This window comes from Amphimedon queenslandica, unplaced genomic scaffold, assembly GCF_000090795.2.
Source record: "Amphimedon queenslandica unplaced genomic scaffold, v1.1 AMPQUscaffold_13481, whole genome shotgun sequence".
NCBI classification, from domain to species: domain Eukaryota; kingdom Metazoa; phylum Porifera; class Demospongiae; order Haplosclerida; family Niphatidae; genus Amphimedon; species Amphimedon queenslandica.
In genome coordinates, this window is record NW_003546283.1 from 248,941 (window position 1) to 268,014 (window position 19,074).

At 36.7% G+C, this 19,074-nt stretch overlaps 5 protein-coding genes and 1 long non-coding RNA gene across 6 annotated transcripts; 2 read left to right on the plus strand and 4 right to left on the minus strand.

Annotated features, from left to right (window-relative positions):
- The first annotated feature begins 307 nt into the window (after positions 1–307).
- LOC100633380 (DNA-(apurinic or apyrimidinic site) lyase 2-like) lies at positions 308–3,278 on the plus strand. The gene is made up of 5 exons (XM_003384949.2): positions 308–1,423; positions 1,660–1,743; positions 1,817–2,129; positions 2,349–2,421; positions 2,478–3,278. The coding sequence occupies exons 1-5, from the start codon at positions 1,222–1,224 to the stop codon at positions 3,195–3,197; spliced, it is 1,392 nt and encodes a 463-aa protein (XP_003384997.2). The 5' UTR covers positions 308–1,221; the 3' UTR covers positions 3,198–3,278.
- Positions 3,249–4,349, minus strand: LOC100633506 (glutathione S-transferase A4-like). Its single transcript, XM_003384950.3, has 2 exons — positions 4,033–4,349; positions 3,249–3,990 (listed from the first exon to the last, which is right to left on the minus strand). Exons 1-2 carry the CDS (start codon positions 4,041–4,043, stop codon positions 3,354–3,356), a joined length of 648 nt encoding a protein of 215 aa, XP_003384998.1. The 5' UTR covers positions 4,044–4,349; the 3' UTR covers positions 3,249–3,353.
- Positions 4,350–4,570: 221 nt separating this feature from the next.
- On the minus strand, positions 4,571–13,728 carry LOC109580709 (uncharacterized). Its single transcript, XM_019994185.1, has 37 exons — positions 13,587–13,728; positions 13,406–13,519; positions 13,255–13,334; positions 13,055–13,198; positions 12,787–12,855; positions 12,680–12,721; positions 12,563–12,620; positions 11,245–11,654; positions 10,778–11,200; positions 10,668–10,715; positions 10,583–10,621; positions 10,405–10,447; positions 10,056–10,357; positions 9,727–9,955; positions 9,600–9,673; positions 9,275–9,532; positions 9,118–9,222; positions 9,012–9,062; positions 8,642–8,782; positions 8,527–8,594; positions 8,368–8,474; positions 8,253–8,318; positions 8,100–8,201; positions 7,919–8,047; positions 7,699–7,862; positions 7,551–7,601; positions 7,365–7,496; positions 7,046–7,291; positions 6,938–6,997; positions 6,744–6,887; positions 6,193–6,331; positions 5,995–6,077; positions 5,818–5,919; positions 5,605–5,767; positions 5,467–5,552; positions 5,257–5,361; positions 4,571–5,193 (listed from the first exon to the last, which is right to left on the minus strand). Exons 1-37 carry the CDS (start codon positions 13,693–13,695, stop codon positions 4,654–4,656), a joined length of 5,226 nt encoding a protein of 1,741 aa, XP_019849744.1. The 5' UTR covers positions 13,696–13,728; the 3' UTR covers positions 4,571–4,653.
- Positions 13,729–13,904: 176 nt separating this feature from the next.
- LOC100639098 (uncharacterized) lies at positions 13,905–14,565 on the minus strand. Its single transcript, XR_898137.2, has 4 exons — positions 14,487–14,565; positions 14,380–14,435; positions 14,198–14,285; positions 13,905–14,084 (listed from the first exon to the last, which is right to left on the minus strand). It is a non-coding gene; the product is annotated as an uncharacterized LOC100639098 (long non-coding RNA).
- Positions 14,560–16,303, plus strand: LOC100639223 (ATP synthase subunit gamma, mitochondrial-like). The gene is made up of 8 exons (XM_003384910.3): positions 14,560–14,669; positions 14,715–14,749; positions 14,797–14,928; positions 15,112–15,245; positions 15,290–15,498; positions 15,657–15,721; positions 15,796–15,951; positions 16,058–16,303. The coding sequence occupies exons 1-8, from the start codon at positions 14,614–14,616 to the stop codon at positions 16,156–16,158; spliced, it is 888 nt and encodes a 295-aa protein (XP_003384958.1). The 5' UTR covers positions 14,560–14,613; the 3' UTR covers positions 16,159–16,303.
- On the minus strand, positions 16,176–19,040 carry LOC105312016 (uncharacterized protein C3orf67 homolog). The gene is made up of 11 exons (XM_011404314.2): positions 18,956–19,040; positions 18,858–18,910; positions 18,661–18,788; positions 18,530–18,602; positions 18,238–18,349; positions 17,784–17,981; positions 17,659–17,713; positions 17,545–17,612; positions 16,990–17,445; positions 16,673–16,789; positions 16,176–16,509 (listed from the first exon to the last, which is right to left on the minus strand). The coding sequence occupies exons 1-11, from the start codon at positions 18,968–18,970 to the stop codon at positions 16,258–16,260; spliced, it is 1,527 nt and encodes a 508-aa protein (XP_011402616.1). The 5' UTR covers positions 18,971–19,040; the 3' UTR covers positions 16,176–16,257.
- Between the last annotated feature and the right edge of the window lie 34 nt (positions 19,041–19,074).

A 19,074-nucleotide genomic window follows, 5' to 3' on the forward strand; every position in this document is an offset into this window, starting at 1 on the left:
TTGCCTATAAATCTTGTCACCGTCGGTTTCGTGGACGCCTTGCCTGGCAACTAGGACGTGGGCACTAAATTTTGGAGCATCTACAGCAAAGAATCTAGAAAAGACTGGATCATGCGTTGGACCAGCATCTCTTTCTTTCTCGGTAATATACTGATAATTGTTGTCGAATGTGCCTTGTAACCACTTGTAAACCAACTCTATTTGCTTTTCCAAGTCAGCCATTTTCAAGGCTTTTTTTTTGTTGCTGCAATGCTACTAGCTAGCCAGCCACTCCCTCCTCCACAGCAGACAAAATTTTAATATTTTTTTAAATAAAAAAATCCTAAAATTTAGATCTATCATTAATTATGATTTTGCAAGTTTATCCAAAATTACCTTTACACTATCAAATTTAGCACCAATTGTGGTTGCATCACAACTAAAAAATGCCACTCCTATTTGCTTGTCAGCTTTCAAAAATGAAAGTCGTAAGATTTTGCAATTCATTACAAAATCAAAAGCTTCCTCAAGCACTATCGTAACTCCGTTTCCAAGATTGACCTTTCCTCCTTGATTGTGAACAGAGACTTCTTCGGATCCACCATCATATTCTGCTTTCCCCTTGTACATTTCACATCGTCGATACTTGTGGTGTTCATCAGATTTAAACCCAAACAACTTGTTTCCATCAGTGTCTACGATTCGATCTCTTGTCCACAGCTCAGTTGAACTCAAGTAGATATCACTATTGGCAATGACGGTCTTCCCAGGATTAAGTTTACTCTCAAAACGACAGGTGTCCTCCTTCGTTGCAGCATGGAAACGATTCTCTTCTGGTAAGAATGTCCAATACACGCCACATCCCTCCATGCACTCTGCATCAGCCAATGGATCAAGATGGACTGCACTGGTGGGATCCTTTTCAATTTTGTCAAACCAAGATTCATCTTTTAGCCTGTATATCTGGTTCATGACGCAGCCTTCTTCTGAGTTGATTTGCAAGGCATAAATCCTTTGCCTATAAACCTGATCAGTTTCATGGAGTCCTTGCCTGGCAACTAGGACGTAGGCACCAAATTTTGGAGCATCTACAGCAAAGAATCTAGAAAAGACTGGATCATGCGTTGGATCACCATCTCTTTCTTTCTCGGTAATATACTGATAATTGTTGTCGAATTTGCCTAGTAACCACTTGTAAACCAGCTCTATTTGCTTCTCCAAGTCAGCCATATTAGATGCTGCATGCATGCATGCAGCATTAGCCAGCCACTCCCTTCATGTCAAAAGACCACGCCTACTCCTTGCAATGAGATCGAGATGAGAGTTCTTACTTGGAATGTGAATGGTTTGAAGGCAGTAGTTAAGAACCGTCAGACTAACCTCAAGGATTTCCTGGACTCACTCTCAGCCGACATTATCTGTCTGCAAGAAGTTAAAACAACAAGTAAGTTAAAGCCTCATGTTTTCAAGCAAATTGTTAAATTCAAAAAAGTCCAAATTTGATTGGAATCAGCTCAAACTTTCTACACAACTTAAGAACATGTATATGTATCAGAAAAAATATAAAAATGGAAAATTCTCCCCTTTTAAATTTTGCTGAAATTTGGCCTTTGACTCAATTTTTGAGCAAATTAAAAAAAATTGTAAATAACACATGCACATATTCTCTGCACATGCTAGAAGATCAAATAGAAGAGAATATTGCAATTGCAGAAGGTTATACATCATATTTCTCGTTTTGCAAGACTCGCCAAGGATATTCAGGTAATTAAAATAATTACATACAGCTGCATGCGTTACTAATATTAGCCTCGTAATTAATTTGTTTTTATTGTAGGTGTGGCCACATTTTGCCGTACCACTGTCACGCCCGTAGCAGTAGAAGAAGGTATCACAGGCAGCTGTCATGTCGGCTTAAAGGACTCTATAGGTTTTCCTGTCCTTGATCTGAACGATGAAGAGACTGAACAACTTAATAATGAAGGGCGTGGTCTATTGACTGAGCATCTTCAGGAGAATGGGCGTGGTCTTGTCATCATTAATGTATATTGTCCACGTGTTGATCCAGACAATCCGGATAGGTTACCGTATAAAATTCATTTTTTGAGTGTACTACACGAGAGAACCAAGAGACTACAAGCAGGTGGAAAGTAAGTTTGAATTATGTAAAATTTTTGAGGTCGTTTCGGCTAAAAAGTTTTAAGCTATGATTTAAAATTGGCACCAAAACATCCCATTTTATTATATTTTGATATACATCTCAATTTTGAACTACATAATTTTGAGCACATAAAACAAAATTTAAAATTTTGTGTTTTTTGTCATAAAGAAATGTTTCAGTCATTAATGGTTTGTCTTTTGTGATTTAGAGATGTTCTTATTTGTGGAGATTTTAATTGTGTCCTTGACATCATTGACTCAGCTGCAATGGAAGACATGCCAGTAAGTTTATTTTGTAAAGCCACAAGCAAACACAATTACAATCCCATTTCCTATAGACTTTTACTAAAGAACCAAAAACCAAAGAACTATTATTATCATTTATATCAAAAACTCCTCCCATTACCAACGAGGTCTTGTTGGATACGTATCGATACTTACACCCAACGGAAAGAGGCTCGTACACCTGCTGGTGCACGGCTACTGGATCAAGACAGCTGAACTATGGACAGAGAATCGATTACATACTAGCTTCAAGAGGACTAGCTGAGAGTGTGGTCAGCAGTAATGTATTGCAGGATGAGATGGGTTCAGATCATTGTCCTGTTGTGACTCAGTTTTCAATATCTCTTATGCCCTCGCCGACCTTATCACATCTTTGCTCATCTTTTTATTCAAAGTTTGCAGGAAAGCAAAGCAAGCTCTCTAGCTTCTTTAGTGTCAGCCCGATAAAGAGATCGAATTCAGGGCCAGTTAAAGAAAGCAGTTCTAAGAAACTTTGCACGTTGAAAGAGAAAGAAGCAGCACCTGTTTCGCTATCAAGGTCACGTGATGTTAAAACACTTTCCAGTGGCAGTAAACTTTCAACTGATTGGCAGAAAGTCTTTAAGGCTCCACCAAAAGCACCACTATGTAGTGGACACAAGGAACCAGCTGTACTAAGAGTGGTAAAGAAACCAGGACCAAATCACAACAGAAAGTTTTACGTTTGCGGGCGGCCCGATGGCTCCAAACATGATCCTAATGCTAGCTGTAATTTCTTTAAATGGTGCAAATAATTTATTATATCTATTTTTAAATTTAACGTTCATGTATTTATACAACTTTATACATGATGTGAACAAAGTACATTAACTTTATCATTTATGACATTGTTATTTACTACAAAAAATAATGCAGACTACATTATTAGTACTAATAGTTAAAAGCCAGTGTCACTTACGATCCAATACTTGAATAACATGAGCAACATAGTCGTCTCCAGGAAAAGGATAATGAGATCCCGACTCATGAAACCTTTTGATTGACGGCCTCTTACACATTTTCCCATACCACAATTTCAACGAAGGATATTCGTCCAACGTATTTGGAATGATGTCAGAGATGGACTCAAGTAGCTCAAAGAGTAAAAGGTCAGGATAAGAAATATGGCCTCCAAGAAGAAACTCTCCTTTCTCTATCCTGTCTTGCATTGGTTTGAGGTAACGTGGTAGCTTAGGGATAATCTCATTTGTGATGTGAGATTCTTTATCCTTTGCAAATACATATCTTCCGAAATACATGATAGCATCGATCAATCCATCGGCTATCATGTCACATTCTACAGCCTCTGTATCGTTCTTCCCATACATGTTGTGCTTACGAGCAAGATAGCGGAGTATTGAGCTTGACTGTACTAGTTTCAATCCATCAATTTCGAGAAGAGGGACTTGCTGAAATAACAGGTCACCTTTGGCTCTCAGCTCTGCTAGGAGCTCTTTGGTCAGTATCCTCTCTTTGTAGTCAATTTCACACTCCCAGAGCATGTATCTTATCCTTTCACCCAGTCCCCTGCCTGCAAAATAAGTAAAACTAGTAGGAGTTAACAATGAAGTAAAGAAAAGTCTTTCTTACGTTGCTGCCATTTTGATTATGCTAAAGGCCAATCTGCAATTAATCTACACAGCCAAGAGTTTGTGATTGATTCATGAATGATGTCAGTCCTGATCCGGCCTAATGCATCCTGAATCATGGATGTTGGGCAGCTAATATGGCAATGAGCATAGCTGAATCTATCAGCCTTGATACAATCATGCTGGAATTCATGCTGGAATTGATACTGGTGCAGCCAGAGCAACATGTATGATTCAGCAATGATACCTGTCAGACTGTATCAATACTGTAATCAGGCTTGATTCATTGATTTTGGGCAGTGTCTTGTATCATAGCTGTGAACTCTTGGCTGTGTATCTGATGAGCCAAAAGCTGTTTATTTTGGCTTACAAGATCAAACTATATAGCCATGTTGCTTAGTCTTGCCAGCCAGACCATAGTCTCTGGTAGCCAGACCACTCCAGTCATTTGGGCAGAAGATTAGAATGACTGTGGTCTGTAGTCTGGCTTGCCAGACCCTCAGCCTGACATGGCCTGACTATGTGGTATATGGCTGTGCTTTATTAGATAGGTAGAATTATGCTATATAATTATAATAAATTAATAATTTATACAAAAATACACTCTAAAAAGTAGATAAACTTATTGTGCAGGAGAAGTAGCAATTGCTTCTTGTTCTGTCACTTCTGATGATCCTTCATTTGCTGCATCTTCTGGTTCTTCCATTGTATTGACAGCAAGTTCATCTGATTCTCCTTCAATCACTTTGTCTGGTTCTTCTTTTGATATCAGTTCAGTAGCAACTGGTTCCAATCCTGATGCAACATGCCCAATTAATTTTTCTGGTTCTTCTTTAGTGATTTCAATTGCTTCAGCCAGTCCTCCTGGGCTCACTGATTCTTCTGATTGCATTTCCACTGATTCTTCTACTCGTTCTTGCTCAGCTGGTTTTACTGGTTCAACTAGCTCTTCTGATACTGGTTCAACTGGTTTTGAAGTTTCTTCAACATCATTTGCAGTTGACTCTTCCTCTTTTTGCTCCTTATATTCTTCTATTCCTTTAGTCAATGTCTTCAGTTCGATACTGTTACTAGCTGCATTGCCATCTTCAGGAGATACCTCTTGTGTAAGCAATGCACTAGCATTAGCTCCTGTGTCCTGAGATTCATGAATACTCGATTGCTACACAATAATAATAATGATAGTAATAATAATAATAACAACAATAAGATTTTAAAAACATACAACATCCTTTCGTCTTCTGATGACCATTACTCCAGTATCAGCAGCATATTTCATTATGTCAATTCCCCGATCGTTAGGTATCCCAATAAAATTATTACCATTAAACTAAAAAAAGACACACTAAATACTTATAGCCTCTATGTAGCTGAGGACTTAATTCATGCATGATCCTTGATCTTGTGTACATGATAGTTGTATTTATTTATTTACTTTTATAATTTCATCTCCACTGTGCAGCTGACCATCACTCAAAGCTGGGTCAAAATCAACTGATGCTATAAAAAGTCCTCTTTCATCTAAGAATATTTACAATACTTATACATACATAGTGACTTATCATTTACATACCCCGTTGATCTGAGAGGCCTTTCCTAATCTTAAATCCAAACCCTCTGGTTCCTTTGGTCAATGTAACAGTAAAATGAATATATTTATCATCATCTGTTGGTTTAGATTCTGATTCTAACTCTGACTGATCTTCCTTGATTTGCGACAGCATATGAAACACATTCTTCAATAAAGAGAATAGATCATACCAACAACAACATATCATAAACATACCACAGGAGATTTCTTTATGTATATGTACAGTGGTGAATCACTTCGAAGCAATAGTTCAGTTGCTTCTCTAAATGGCAGGCCACGCAGTCTAGTGCCATTGACCTGTCATATAGTTATACCATAGATAGTAGTAGATGGTTATGCATACATGTACATGTACAGTACTTTGTAACTTACTTCAACCAATTCATCTCCTTTGTGGACTTGACCGGTTTTCTGTGCTTGTGATCCTTCAATGATATCACTCACTACAATGGATCCTGAAAAAAATAATAACAATATTTACCGTGTGCTTTAAAATAGGCATAATACTCAAAAATTTGAAAAACTTGCAGGCTCAAACTTATACCTATGCAAAGGTCAACCCAATCATACCATTATTGCCTTCTTTGATTCGTAGTCCGAGCGGTTTACTCTTATCAAGTGTAATGGTCACATGACTTCCGTCGTCTTGAGGACAAAGCTCAAGCTCCATTTCATGTGCTGCTCCAGCTTTACAGAGCAACTCACGTACCTGTATACAAAAAATAATTTTATATTTTAAATCCAGTGCTGTTTGAGCTGATTCCAAAAATCTTTTTTTACAAATTTTTAAAGCTGCTCTAAAATTGGTTAAAAGTCTTTGTGCTATAGTACACTGCGTCCAGGGCTAAATTTTGCCAAAATTGAAAAAGAAAGAATTCTTGGTTTTTATATTCTGATACATTTTCTTATGTTGTGTAGAAAGTTTGAGCTGATTCGGATCAAGATTGGATTTTTTATGAATTTTTAAAGTTGCCCCATATGCCATAAGCTTGTCAGCTCATATGAAGCTCATGCTTTTTACTTCACTTGGCATGCTTTGTATTGAAAACTCAGCAATAAATCACTCATGCATATGCATGCACATACCTAACTTTAATGTGTATTACAATAATTTAATCTACCTCTTGATAGCCTTTCCCATCAACACAGATTCCATTAACAGATACAATATGATCTCCCAGTGAGACAGCTCCTGTTTCATCAGCCGCTCCTCCGGGTGTTATCTTATTAACCTGAACTGCTGAATAAGGATTCTTTGAGCTACGCTGTAGTATTAAAAGAGCTCAACATACATCTTTCTATTATGAGTCCTTACCATAATAGCAAACCCAAAGCTGTTGTTCTTCTTTGTCATTTTCACAGTTTTGAGTTTGTGCTGGTAACAAATATATGAGCGTATTTTCAGGTACATTTATATAATTACAGAGGATAGAGATAAAGATCGAGCGGCTCCACTTTCATCCAATATCCTTGAGTCAGTAACTAGTGTCCCTTTACGCTGGAAAACAGCATCATCTCGATCAGTAGCTTCTTCTTGCTTCTCTTCAGTATCTTCTCCTGTTCTCAACCACTCAGAATCTTCTTCATTTCTCTTAGTTTCTGGTACTTTACTTGGTGCAATTTCTATCTCTAACTCTTCCCCTGGAAATTCCTTAAGGATCTGAAACACCTACAATACAAATACACATACACATGCATAATAAGTAAAGGTCTCAAGATGAATGACATTTTCTCTCTCTTACATCTTGTTTGCTCTTCCCATCAACACTGTTTCCATTGATAGACAGTAACTGATCTCCTATTGATATTTGTCCAGTTCTTTCTACTGCTCCACCTGGCACTATCTTGCTAATACGAAACAAATCATCTTTATGCTATAAAATATGTAGTATTGATAGAAACACATTAATAATGATTGATGGCATTACTTCAATAGAAAATCCAAAAGCACTTCCAGTGCTGAGTCTCTTAAGTTTTACCTAAATACAGCATATGATCATTATTATAATAATACAAGTTATAACTATTAATATACTCATCTGTTTCTAATATGTTATGTAATACACAGTTGCTTACTGATAGTGAGTTTGGTAGTGGCTCTGGTTCAATGAAGCTTGATTCTCTGATACCATCAATCTCATCTTTTGTTGTGCTGTGAAGTCTTGCCATTTCAATGTTACTGAAACTCAATTCACGATTATCAGCTCTCTCAACAGTTACATTGAGTAACAAACTATCCTCTGATGTAAATACACAGATAATAAAGACTGTTGCACTTATTCTTTTAAAAGCTAACCTATTCTGAAGTTTGCTCGACGAAATATTTTGAGCTCAATTCGGGGTGGTAGCTCTGCTAAAATCTTACCCACTTCTTTGTGGGATTTGTTTATTAAAGCAAGTCGATTAGCTTCAACCAGTAAGTCACCTTGAGTTAAAACAAATAGATATCATTAATACTTTTGTTTCCAGAAACTAACCAATTTGCAGCGTGCCTTCAACAGCTGCTGGGGTACCTTCCTTGATAGCTTTGATTTCAGCAAATTTTTGAGACTTTCCAATATGTCCTGTAAGTGTTATCCCTTTAAAAAAAACAATAAATAATACCACTTAATTTAAAACTGAGATTTTACCTAAGCCTTTACTATCATGCTTTACTATCTTCACAGCAATAAAACTGCCTCTGTAATCCAACACATCTATTAGGAGAATGAGAGGACATGAAAGGTAAAAGCAACAACCACTTACTGTGAATAATGACATCCCTCACATCCAGTGGAGTAGGGTATGAGCAATCGCGATAGGAGCGGTCAAAAAAGTGATACATTTGAGACAGTCTGACATAATACCTAGCCCTAATGCATAGATAGTGGAACAACATGGGCCAACAGTATGGTGGTTACTAACCTCTTATAATCATCAGCATATACTTGTATGGGATCTTGACCAACCACCTCAAGCAATAAAATGTTATTCTGAAATATAAAATATCATTAAAAGTTGTCTTTTTGTGTGTCTTTACTTTAAAGGCAATTTTAGTTGTTGTTTTCCATGGGCATTGCAGATCGATTGTTCTTGTTCCATCAGATTCATCGTGACAGAGTCTTAGTCCTTTGGTACTGAATCCAAGCAGAAAGGCACAATCATCACTCCAGTCTTTGGTCTATAATGCACATGCATACATACATAGACATAGATCACATATACATTCACATAGATCACATACACATAGATCACATATACATAGATCACATACACATAGATCACAATACACATAGATCACAATACACATAGATCACATACACATAGATCACAATACACATAGATCACAATATACATAGATCACAATACACATAGATCATATTCACATAGATCACATGTACATGCATTACCAATGAAACTCTGTAATATATGTAGCCATAGTCTGCCAGCTTTGCAGCCTCCTACAAAGAGAAGAGCATACACAAGCTTACTTCTGACATGTGTGTGTGTGTTTACTCTTAAATACTGGTGCTCAGCCTTTTGCCTTGTTAGACCTTTCCTTTGCTCGTGGATCGCTCGGAGGGTTTCATGAACATTTTGATTCCTCATTTCCCTCAAAACCTAACAAAAAACCAAGTAAGAAGGTAAGAGGACGGAAGAACCCATGACTGACATTCTTTGGGAGGTAGTGGATCGGTTTGAAATAGTTCACTTGCCCTCTGTAGTCTCCAAACTGAGCTTGAAGCGCTAGGCCGGCCAGCATGATGGCTTCTTCTTTAGTTACGTGAACCAACCTGTCAAGAATGTCATGAAACGTCTGCTCGTAGTGAAGATGTCTTGATTCTCTCATTGACAGCATGCTGATGTTCAACGGGAAATACATCACTCTTAGGTGTACTACAAATCGTGGCATATTTCTACCAGAGCCGGGCTATAGTTATACATTAGATTAAAATGAAATAATTCTCAAAGAAATTTGTAACTACATGTACATGTACCTTCCACTTCTTCCAACCGATTGGAGCATACTTGTGAATTTTTTTATCAGGCTCAAGAAAAATGTACTCTTCGTCTACAATCCGTTTAATAAAAATAAAAAATAAAAAATAGCTTTTAAAATTGTACCAATTTCAATAGCGATCCCAAGCGTTTCTGCTTGATCTGCTATGCACAGTTTCTTAGCTGCTTCAGACAGAAGCTCCAGACCAGTGGCGTTTGGTTTGATCCGTAAATGAGTTGAAGTCATTCCCAGTGCTTCAATCTTGACAACGTGACTCTCGAGATGGAACTTCTGCGAGTTCCTTCGTTTTAATTTAGAGCTTTGAGGAGACTCATCATCTTTTCCTAAAACTTTCTACATGTACGTAAAATAAAATTATACATAATAATTAACAACTAACGCAGCACAAAACTAGCACTCATGCATGTACTACATGTAAAAGTTTCTTGCTTACATTTATCTTTGTAGGAGAGTTATGAGCATCAGTGATGTCTGAAAAAGATGGCGAGAGGGAAGACTCAATAACTTCAACCTGTCCATAAGACATCATGTCCTCCACTGATCCTGGATATGCCCCAGGAGGCAATACATAAGACTTGTGAGGTTCCTCCACTGATGAATGTGTCTCAGGGAACTGCTGACGCTCAGTTGATATTAAAGCAGTGTCTTCAGATACTGGGCCAGGACTATCATCATCCATTGAAGTTAAAAGTAGCCTCTGGTCATTGGTTGATGGTAAGGTTGAGTCTTCATTGACTGCATCACATGATATAATGTACAGTGCATGTAATAATGAGAGATACCTGTCAGTACTGGTAGATGTACTGCTTCAACTTTAACAGGAGCCTGTTATATTAATAAAGAAAAGAATTATAACAATGATAGACGGAACTTCATTACACATGATTCTACAGTTCATAATTATAATTATTATTATATACATCATGCAGTTACAAAACTTAAGCCTTCATTTTGCCTTACCGTGTCAGTAGCTGTAGAAGGATCTGCCTTTACAGAACGCTACAAATAATAAAATTAATGCAAAGTTAGCATAAAAATAGCATACTGTTCGTTTGGGCGGTACAGGAGGTGGAGCTTCATCAGAGTCTTCTTCCTAGAGAAAACAAAAGAATTAAACGTACATGTACCTCACCTAATTAAAAAGTAATTGAGTACTTTATTTTTTTGAGAGTCGTCATCAAGAGTTGATTTCTGTGCCGTCTCAGAATCAACGTGATCTAACTTAAACTCATTGGCACCAACCGACTCCTCAGTAAGTGATTGAGTGAAATTAAGGCTACTAGTGTAGTCAAAAGTACTATCAGGAAGGGCAGGAGGGGCAGACAATGGAGGGACGAGAAAATCCTTGTCTTCGAAAGTATCTTTAGATCCGTGCAGCGACTCGTGATAGTTGACAGGAGAGACGACAGGAGAGGAAGAAGGTTTAGGAGGAGACATGGTTGCTGGAGGTGAAACTGTAGGAAGAGGAGGTGGAGTTGGATCATCATTAACATCATCCGCTGTTGTATCTGTGAATAAGTCAACGGGTATTTTATAATGTGGGGGTGGAGTACTGCTTGAATCTCTCGTAGACAAATCCTAAAATAAAATAGAGAATACACTTAAATAAAAGTGACGATTACTTTGCTCAGTAGATCAGGGGCACTATTGCTCTCAAGAATATTCTCAATCATCTTAACAGAATCCAATACGGAGCGTTTCCCTGGAGCGTTAGGTGTCGAAGTGAGCATGAGGTCACTACGAGGAGGCTTAGGGGGAGGGACCTTTAAAGGAGACCCAGGAGCAACCACAGGAGGCGGGAGTACTGGTATATCCCCTCCATCCATTGCTGGGATCTTGTGAGGTTTCTTACGACTGACGCTAGGTGGTAGAGGAGGTAAGGTATCATCGCCTTCTTTTCTCCTGTTTCTGACCGGAGTGTAAAACTGGGACTTCTCTTGATCTTTGATTTTGAGTCTCTCCTGAGATGACCAGCTGAACGGGCGCTTGTAGCTGCCAACGCTTGGAGGACGGCTCATAGGATCAGTGCTTTCTGTGTAAATAATAAGAGAAAAAGCATCACTAGTAGTATGAAGTAGGACATTACTACAACTAAACTTGTAGTTGTGATTTTCTAGCTGTCTTGATGCTATGCACAAAGTTTAGCTGATTCTAATTGCCATTAAAAATATGTCAATTTCTGAAAAGTACCATGGACTTTTGAGGGCTTCGTTCCCTTTTTACATGAACTATAGCCCATGGTTTCTTCCAAAAATGGTTCCAAAAACACCCCAATTACATTTTCTGATATAATATTGATGTACTTATGCTACGTAAAAAGTTTGAGTTGATTCCGAGCTCAAATTTTCAAGTTATGGTCATTTTTAAAAACGGGCCAATTTTTGAAAAATACCCAAGGCTATAGCCCATGGTTTTTTTCCGAAAAATGGCTCCGAAATCACCCCAAATTTTTATTACATTTTCTGATACATATTGATGTACTTATGCTGTGTACAAAGTTTGAGTTGATTTCGAACTCAAATTTTCGAGTTATGGCCATTTTTTAAAATGGGCCAATTTTTGAAAAATACCCAAGGCTATAGCCCATGGCTTTTTCCAAAAAATGGCTCCGAAATCAGTCCTAATTTTTATTACATTTTCTGATACATACTGTTGTCCTTATGCTATGTAGAAAGTTTGAGTTGATTTCGAGCTCAAATTTTCAAGTTATGGCCATTTTTAAAAACGGGCCAATTTTTGAAAAATACCCAAGGCTATAGCCCATGGTTTTTTTCCAAAAAATGGCTCCAAAATCACCCCAAATTTTTATTACATTTTCTGATACATATTGACGTCCTTAAGCTATATAAAAAGTTTGAGTCGATTTCAAGCTCAAATATTCAAGTTATGGTCAATTTTAAAGTCAATTTCATAAGCACATGTACATGTACTTAAGCCTACCATGGCTGTTAATGCTAAGTGAACTCCCTCCACTGTGAGTTGGTTCAATTTCAGCTATCTACAATAACAAAAACAGTAAGTGAATGTGTCATCATATATCAAGTCATATGCTCTTACCTCTGCTGCTAAGTTTGGCTCTCCATGACTAGAGCCTTCCCACTAAAATAATAATAATAATAATAATAATAATAATATTGTATCAAACAATAGTGTATCAAGCACACCATTTCATTGATGGAGTCAAATAAAGAGGACACATCATTCTGATGGTTATCTAATTCTTCTTGAGCAATCTAAATAATAATAATAATAACAATACAGTAATACAATTCTTATTATTAAAATGAGAGTGTGCCTTATACTATTGTAGGTTTTTTGTAACATTAAATAATAACAAATTTTAAAGGATTTCTGGTAAATGCTAGTCATAAAATTAAAGAAAAATAAAATTTAATAGTTTGATGCATAATCATGCATTAAATTGATGGTCACCCGCATAATGTTTTGAAGCGAAGGTCTACGGGTTGGGTCCAGCTGTATCATCAAATGCAGTGTATCAATTAGCTTCTGACTATAAGACGTGACGTCAGTGCTCATCACCATCATCAATACTGACCCAAGGCTGAAAATATGAGTCTAAAAAAAATAAAACAAAAGCTCACTAATTCTCTAGCTACTATATAATACTGTACCTTCTGTAAGGCCTCCATGCTATTGATACCGCCATCTTCTTTCAGGAGCTCAGGGGCTGCAACATCAGATGCTGCTTCACCTACAACACCACACAAAACCAACGACACATTACAACTAACTGACTGACTGCTATAACAATGCTACACTAACTTTGTAGGCCTGAATTAAATTGGACACTGTTCCTATATAAAAGTAACCCATCTACTGATATAATCAGGAAAGGACCCACGGAGGATTTGTTTAAATGACGACTGGGTTTAAAGCCTACATACACAACAACAACAAAAATGCACAGTTATATTTTCAGAGTAAGCATATAATTCTTTTTCACCTCTATAACTAGCAGAGAGTGACTCCAGTGACAAATTAAGCAACGTCCATACTTCATTTTCTGCTAGGGGCCTCTTTAAATCATCAGTTATGTGTCTCAGTGAAGACATGGTGTGTTGTTTGCAGAATGCAATATACAAAAAAATGGGGTGGGGCTGGTGGTAATAGGATTCGTTAGGAAGAGCTGTGTGTGGGCGGCTGGTTTAACGATATTCATTGCCATCTCATATTATTTGTCATGGCAACCATCATGAATACTATTAACAATTATAATATAATCCTATTAAATTTTCACGTGCATGATACAATTAAAAGAATCTATGGTTGAATTACAGGAAAAGAATGGATTTATGTATAATCACATGAGAAGAATGCGGTCATCAAAAATCAAAATTAAACAATAATTAATATCAATGTTAATAATAATTATTATTATTAATTAGTTTTGTGATCTTCTTTCTTGCGAATCATTTTTTACTTTTTTTAATACCACTCCCACCTAATAATGCGTAAAAATTTTAATGTATTAACTAAATTTGAGTGGATTTCCACATAAATTTTAATAACACTACAAAATTATTATTATGAGTAAAGGGTGTGGCTAATACTTACCCATGGGTCCTTTCTGAGCTGCTCTTGCTTGAGCTTCAGCCATTTTCTTCTTCTCTTCTCGTAACTTTTCCTTCAACGTTACATCATCCTAAAAAGAACAGGCACCTCTGAATAAACATTACTTGTGATAATATGTATATATAATTATAAAAATAATAATTAATAAATATGAGTAGATTTACGTCGTCTAAATCTTTGTCAGCTTTTTTGGGCTGTTTTAAGGGCTTCTTTTTTCCGCCTATTAATTGAACACACATTTATAATATAAAAATAATAAATAATGAAAAACCTTGTCTTCCAGACATCTTTTTTCCAAGTTCTCCGCCTACTTTCTCTGTATACCATAACCTTATCCGTTTACTTAGTCCGTATATGCATGCTCTATTTTGGTCACACCCGTCCAGGCCAAAATCAAAATGGCGTCTCTTGCAAGGGTGTGTTTGCAAAGGCCGCAGCCACTCTCTAGCTTTGGGTAAGCTCATTTAAGCCTAGAATTAGTTCTATGTGTTCATTATAGACACTCTGTGAGGGGATTCGCTACCCTTAAAGACAGTAAGATTACATTGAAAGAGATCACGTGACCACTATTATTATTTTAGTTTCTGTGAGGCTCAAAGCTGTAAAGAACATACAAAAGATTACAAAGTCAATGAAGATGGTGGCAGCAGCAAAGTACAACAGAGCAGAGAGAGAGCTCAAACCAGCCAGAACATACGGAGAAGGATCTACTGGTAGGCAGTGTCTTTAATAACTGTTAATAACCTTTAATACTATTAAAACCGTCTATTTTAATTTTACAAGATAACGACTAGTAATATTATAGGCACTGGCAATGAAATGGATGTATAATTATTAACTTGCAATATACATGTACTGCAGTTATTATTGTTTTAATTTAAAACTTTCCCTTGCAGCTCTTCTTGAGAAAGCAGAGATAGTTCCGGAGCAGCCAAAGCCGAAGCACATTATGATATGCATGTCATCTGATCGTGGTCTCTGTGGCGGGATCCACTCCAGCATAGCAAAGAACGTCAGAGCCTTATTAAAGGTAAAAGTAATGAAAGCAATATATTATTATTTTAAGAATCTCAGGAAAGGCCACCTAATGAAACAGCGCTAGTACTAGTTGGTGATAAGTTGAGGACCATACTTCAAAGGACTCATAGTTCTAACATCCTAATGGCTTTCTCTGAAATTGGGCGTCGCCCACCTGTGTTCCCCGAAGCATCTTTCATTGCAGAGCAGGTTCTGACGTCAGGGAATGAGTTTGAGTCCGGAGAAATAGTATTCAACAGGTTTAGGTGAGGCCCCTGGACGACATGTATTACCCTATCTTTCTACAATCATTTACTTTTTGTATTACACTCACATGTACTTGCATTCATAGATGTACTCTATTTATTTTATTTTGCATCACATTCACATACATTACATTCACATCTTGTCTGATTCTCAATAGGTCCGTTATTTCATTTCGTGTTACTCTGCAGCCTTTTGTGCCGCTCTCAACACTAGTGGAATCAGGTAAATAAATAAAATATTGATACTTATTATTATTATTATTATATATATATCACTGACTTATTTTCCCTTTAAAGAGAACATGAGCATCTATGATGATGTTGATGAAGAGGTCCTAAGATGCTATCATGAGATTACTTTGGCTAATATGATATATTATGGCTTAAAGGAAGGAGCATGCAGTGAGCAGAGCGCTAGGATGACAGCTATGGATGCAGCCAGCAAGAATGCCAGTAATTTCTTTAATACATTTGTTAAATTGTGCATGTATTGAAACTACAAGCAACTGCTACTATCATAATATTCTCTCCCTCTCTCTCTCTCTCCCTCTCTCTGCAGGTGAAATGATTGATAAGCTTACTCTGACTTACAACAGAACAAGACAAGCCGTCATCACTCGTGAATTGATTGAAATCATTTCTGGAGCTGCTGCACTTTAGAGAAGAGAAAAAAGATATAGGGAAAGACTGGCATGAACATACTATACTAGAAACATTTAGACACTTATTATTAATACTATTAATAATAATATGTAATATTTAGTGTGCTAATTCATAACACTTTCCTGTCTTAGGATCATAGAAATAGTTAAGATCAGGATCATAGAGTAGCTCTAGATTCTCATCTTGATTACTGTTAGAGTCAGTAGGATCAGACTGTGTTAGTAATGCATTATTGTCTGATAGTGACTGCCTTGTTGGTGTACTGGGTCCACCCATTCCACTGTCATCAATTGATGCATGTAATGGTGCGTGTACAGGAATTGATTCTTCATTACTTTTATCTGGTGACTACAGAGGAGAAGAGTATTTATTTTCAAAAAATATCTCCTAGCGATTTTTGACAAAATACCCTGCACTAGTACAGGGGACTTTGCTCAAATTGGATCCACTGACAAGATGCAGAGCACTTTGCCAAATGTATTCTTCTATATTCTTATACTAATTCATTTACCATTTCATTGGTCTTTAAGCCATCATCATTGCTGTCTGTATCAATAGCCTTCTCATCATCATCTTCAGTATTGTTACTAGCATCAGAATGATACTTCTCCCAATGATAGCTCCCATCCTAAAGAAGTAAAAAGGATATAGTGTTTTAAAAACATACAATAACCATTGTAATTCACAAGCACATGTACATGCATGTTTCCCCATTTAACACATGCACTGCAAATGTCCTTAAGGGGCTCAAGACTTATACATGAATCTTGTGGTAAACAACTGTTCTTATAATTATGACCATTTATGCTATAATAGTATAGGACTTACTTCGTTATTAGCTAGAAGATCTCTTCTTGGTGAGCCTCCGTTGATGGCAGAAAGTGAGAGGAAGTCCTCTTCAAGATTTGTAGATTTACGCTCTCTGGTACCAGAATGAACAGTTTGAGTTTGAATATGTGAAACTTTTTCAGGTGCTTGAAAATGGGAATGAGCCTCTTCAGAATGAGAATGAGCCTCTCGAGAATGAGACTGAGTCTTCCGAGAATCAGTCTCTTGAGAATTTGAGCGGGTCTTATTTGATGATGCTGTAGAATGAGGTGGTGAGATGTAAGCAAAATGACTAGCTTGTGAATTAAGTTCTTTTTCCTTTGTGGTTGAGTCTATGCAAATATTGTCTGTTGGTTTTAAGGTAACAGGTCGTAGTGCAGCTGCTCTTGAGTTAGCCTTAGAACCTGTGGGTAGTGAGTGTGTCTGTTGCTTAGAAGCCTCAACTTTTCTTTGTTGCTACAAATACAAAAGTGCAATATTATACTACATGGTTGCTAAAATCAACCCAAATTTCTGATTATAATAAACAACAACAGATACTTTATTTTTGCTTACAGTCCGTGCCACATGACTGGGTATGGCAATCTTCTCACCAAAAGCAATATGCATTGAAGCAGCTTCACCTATCATCATCATATTATTATAATAATTAATTTTAAAGTTTTTTACTTTTAGTTTGAGGAGCATGAGGTACAGATGATGAAAAGAGATTAGAATTGACCACCTAATGAAAAAAGAAAGCAACAAAATATTAAATATATTTTATTTTTATTAAAATACTAAATTTCACTTACATAAATATTCAAGGGAGGAACAGAAGGAGGTGGCTGCCACGATGAAGGCAGGTCCCCAGGAGAAGTGATGAAGTCACGTACAGTGGCGATGCTTCTTATCTTACAAGAACCACAGACCGAGAGAAACTCAAGAGATTGGTAAGACTGAGAGATGAGGCTAGCCATCAAGTCAGGTAAATCAATCAGCAACCAGTGCCACTGAAAACAATTAGAGATCATAATTAAAGGGGCATCCTCAATTACAAGAGGAAGCGTGCATGATTAAGAATATTGTTTAGCTAAAATGCAGCATGTTACAATTTTGGCAAATTAAGTCTAAAAAATTTAAAAACTTTTAGTAAAATTTTGATTAGGTGTATGCTATTACAGAGCCCTATTAAAATTTTTTGCAAATAGATCGATGCTTTACCAAAATTTAAATCCACTTAAAAAATAAACTAAAAGATAGCCAAACCTCATTAGGAATTAGAGGTAGAGGAATCTTGACAGACAGAGGATTGACAGAGACTTCTTGCTGCCATGACAGCAGCTGTAGCTTCCTCTTGCAATTAGTAGTATCTAAAATTCTATTGGAGTAAGGTAGAAGACTATTATTATCACTTGTAAGTATTATAGGTAAATTGCTGAATACATATAATAATAATAATAATTCTCGTGTATTGACATATTCGCCAATACATTATTGTTATTAATTATTATTATTATTATTATTATTATTATTATTATTATTATTATTAATCTCGTACATTAACTCGATGAGGGCTCTTGAATCTTGCGGAATGAAGAACTGCATCAGTAAATAAGAATGAATCAGGCCCACTACACATGTATAAACAAACATTTCAAAGTCTATACTGATTCATCAATCATCACTCACTTCCCTTCTTGTCAGACTTAGGAAGGTGTACCCGACTGGTAGCAGGTGATCCATTGAGTGAGAGTACGTATCCTTTGATGAGTGAATCAAACTCTTTCTTTACTGTTCTTCCACCGGTCAACTGTACCCTATTAAAATAATATAAAAAAGCAAAAAAATTAATATTAATTCATTTTAAGATTTAAGTAGTTACAGACTTTGCTAGTGGATCTCTTCCATGAGCAGTGAATAGTTCTAGAGTCTTTCCTCCCTGCAATAATGAAGTGCTAACAGATATGAGGATAGATTTACTCACTTGGTTGGAAAACATGAATTGGAGCAAGTCTTGTACTCTTGTTTGTTTCTATAGCGATGACGTCACTAGTAATAAAGTGACCACACCTCTTTGCACAACAAATGATATCAAGCTCTTGT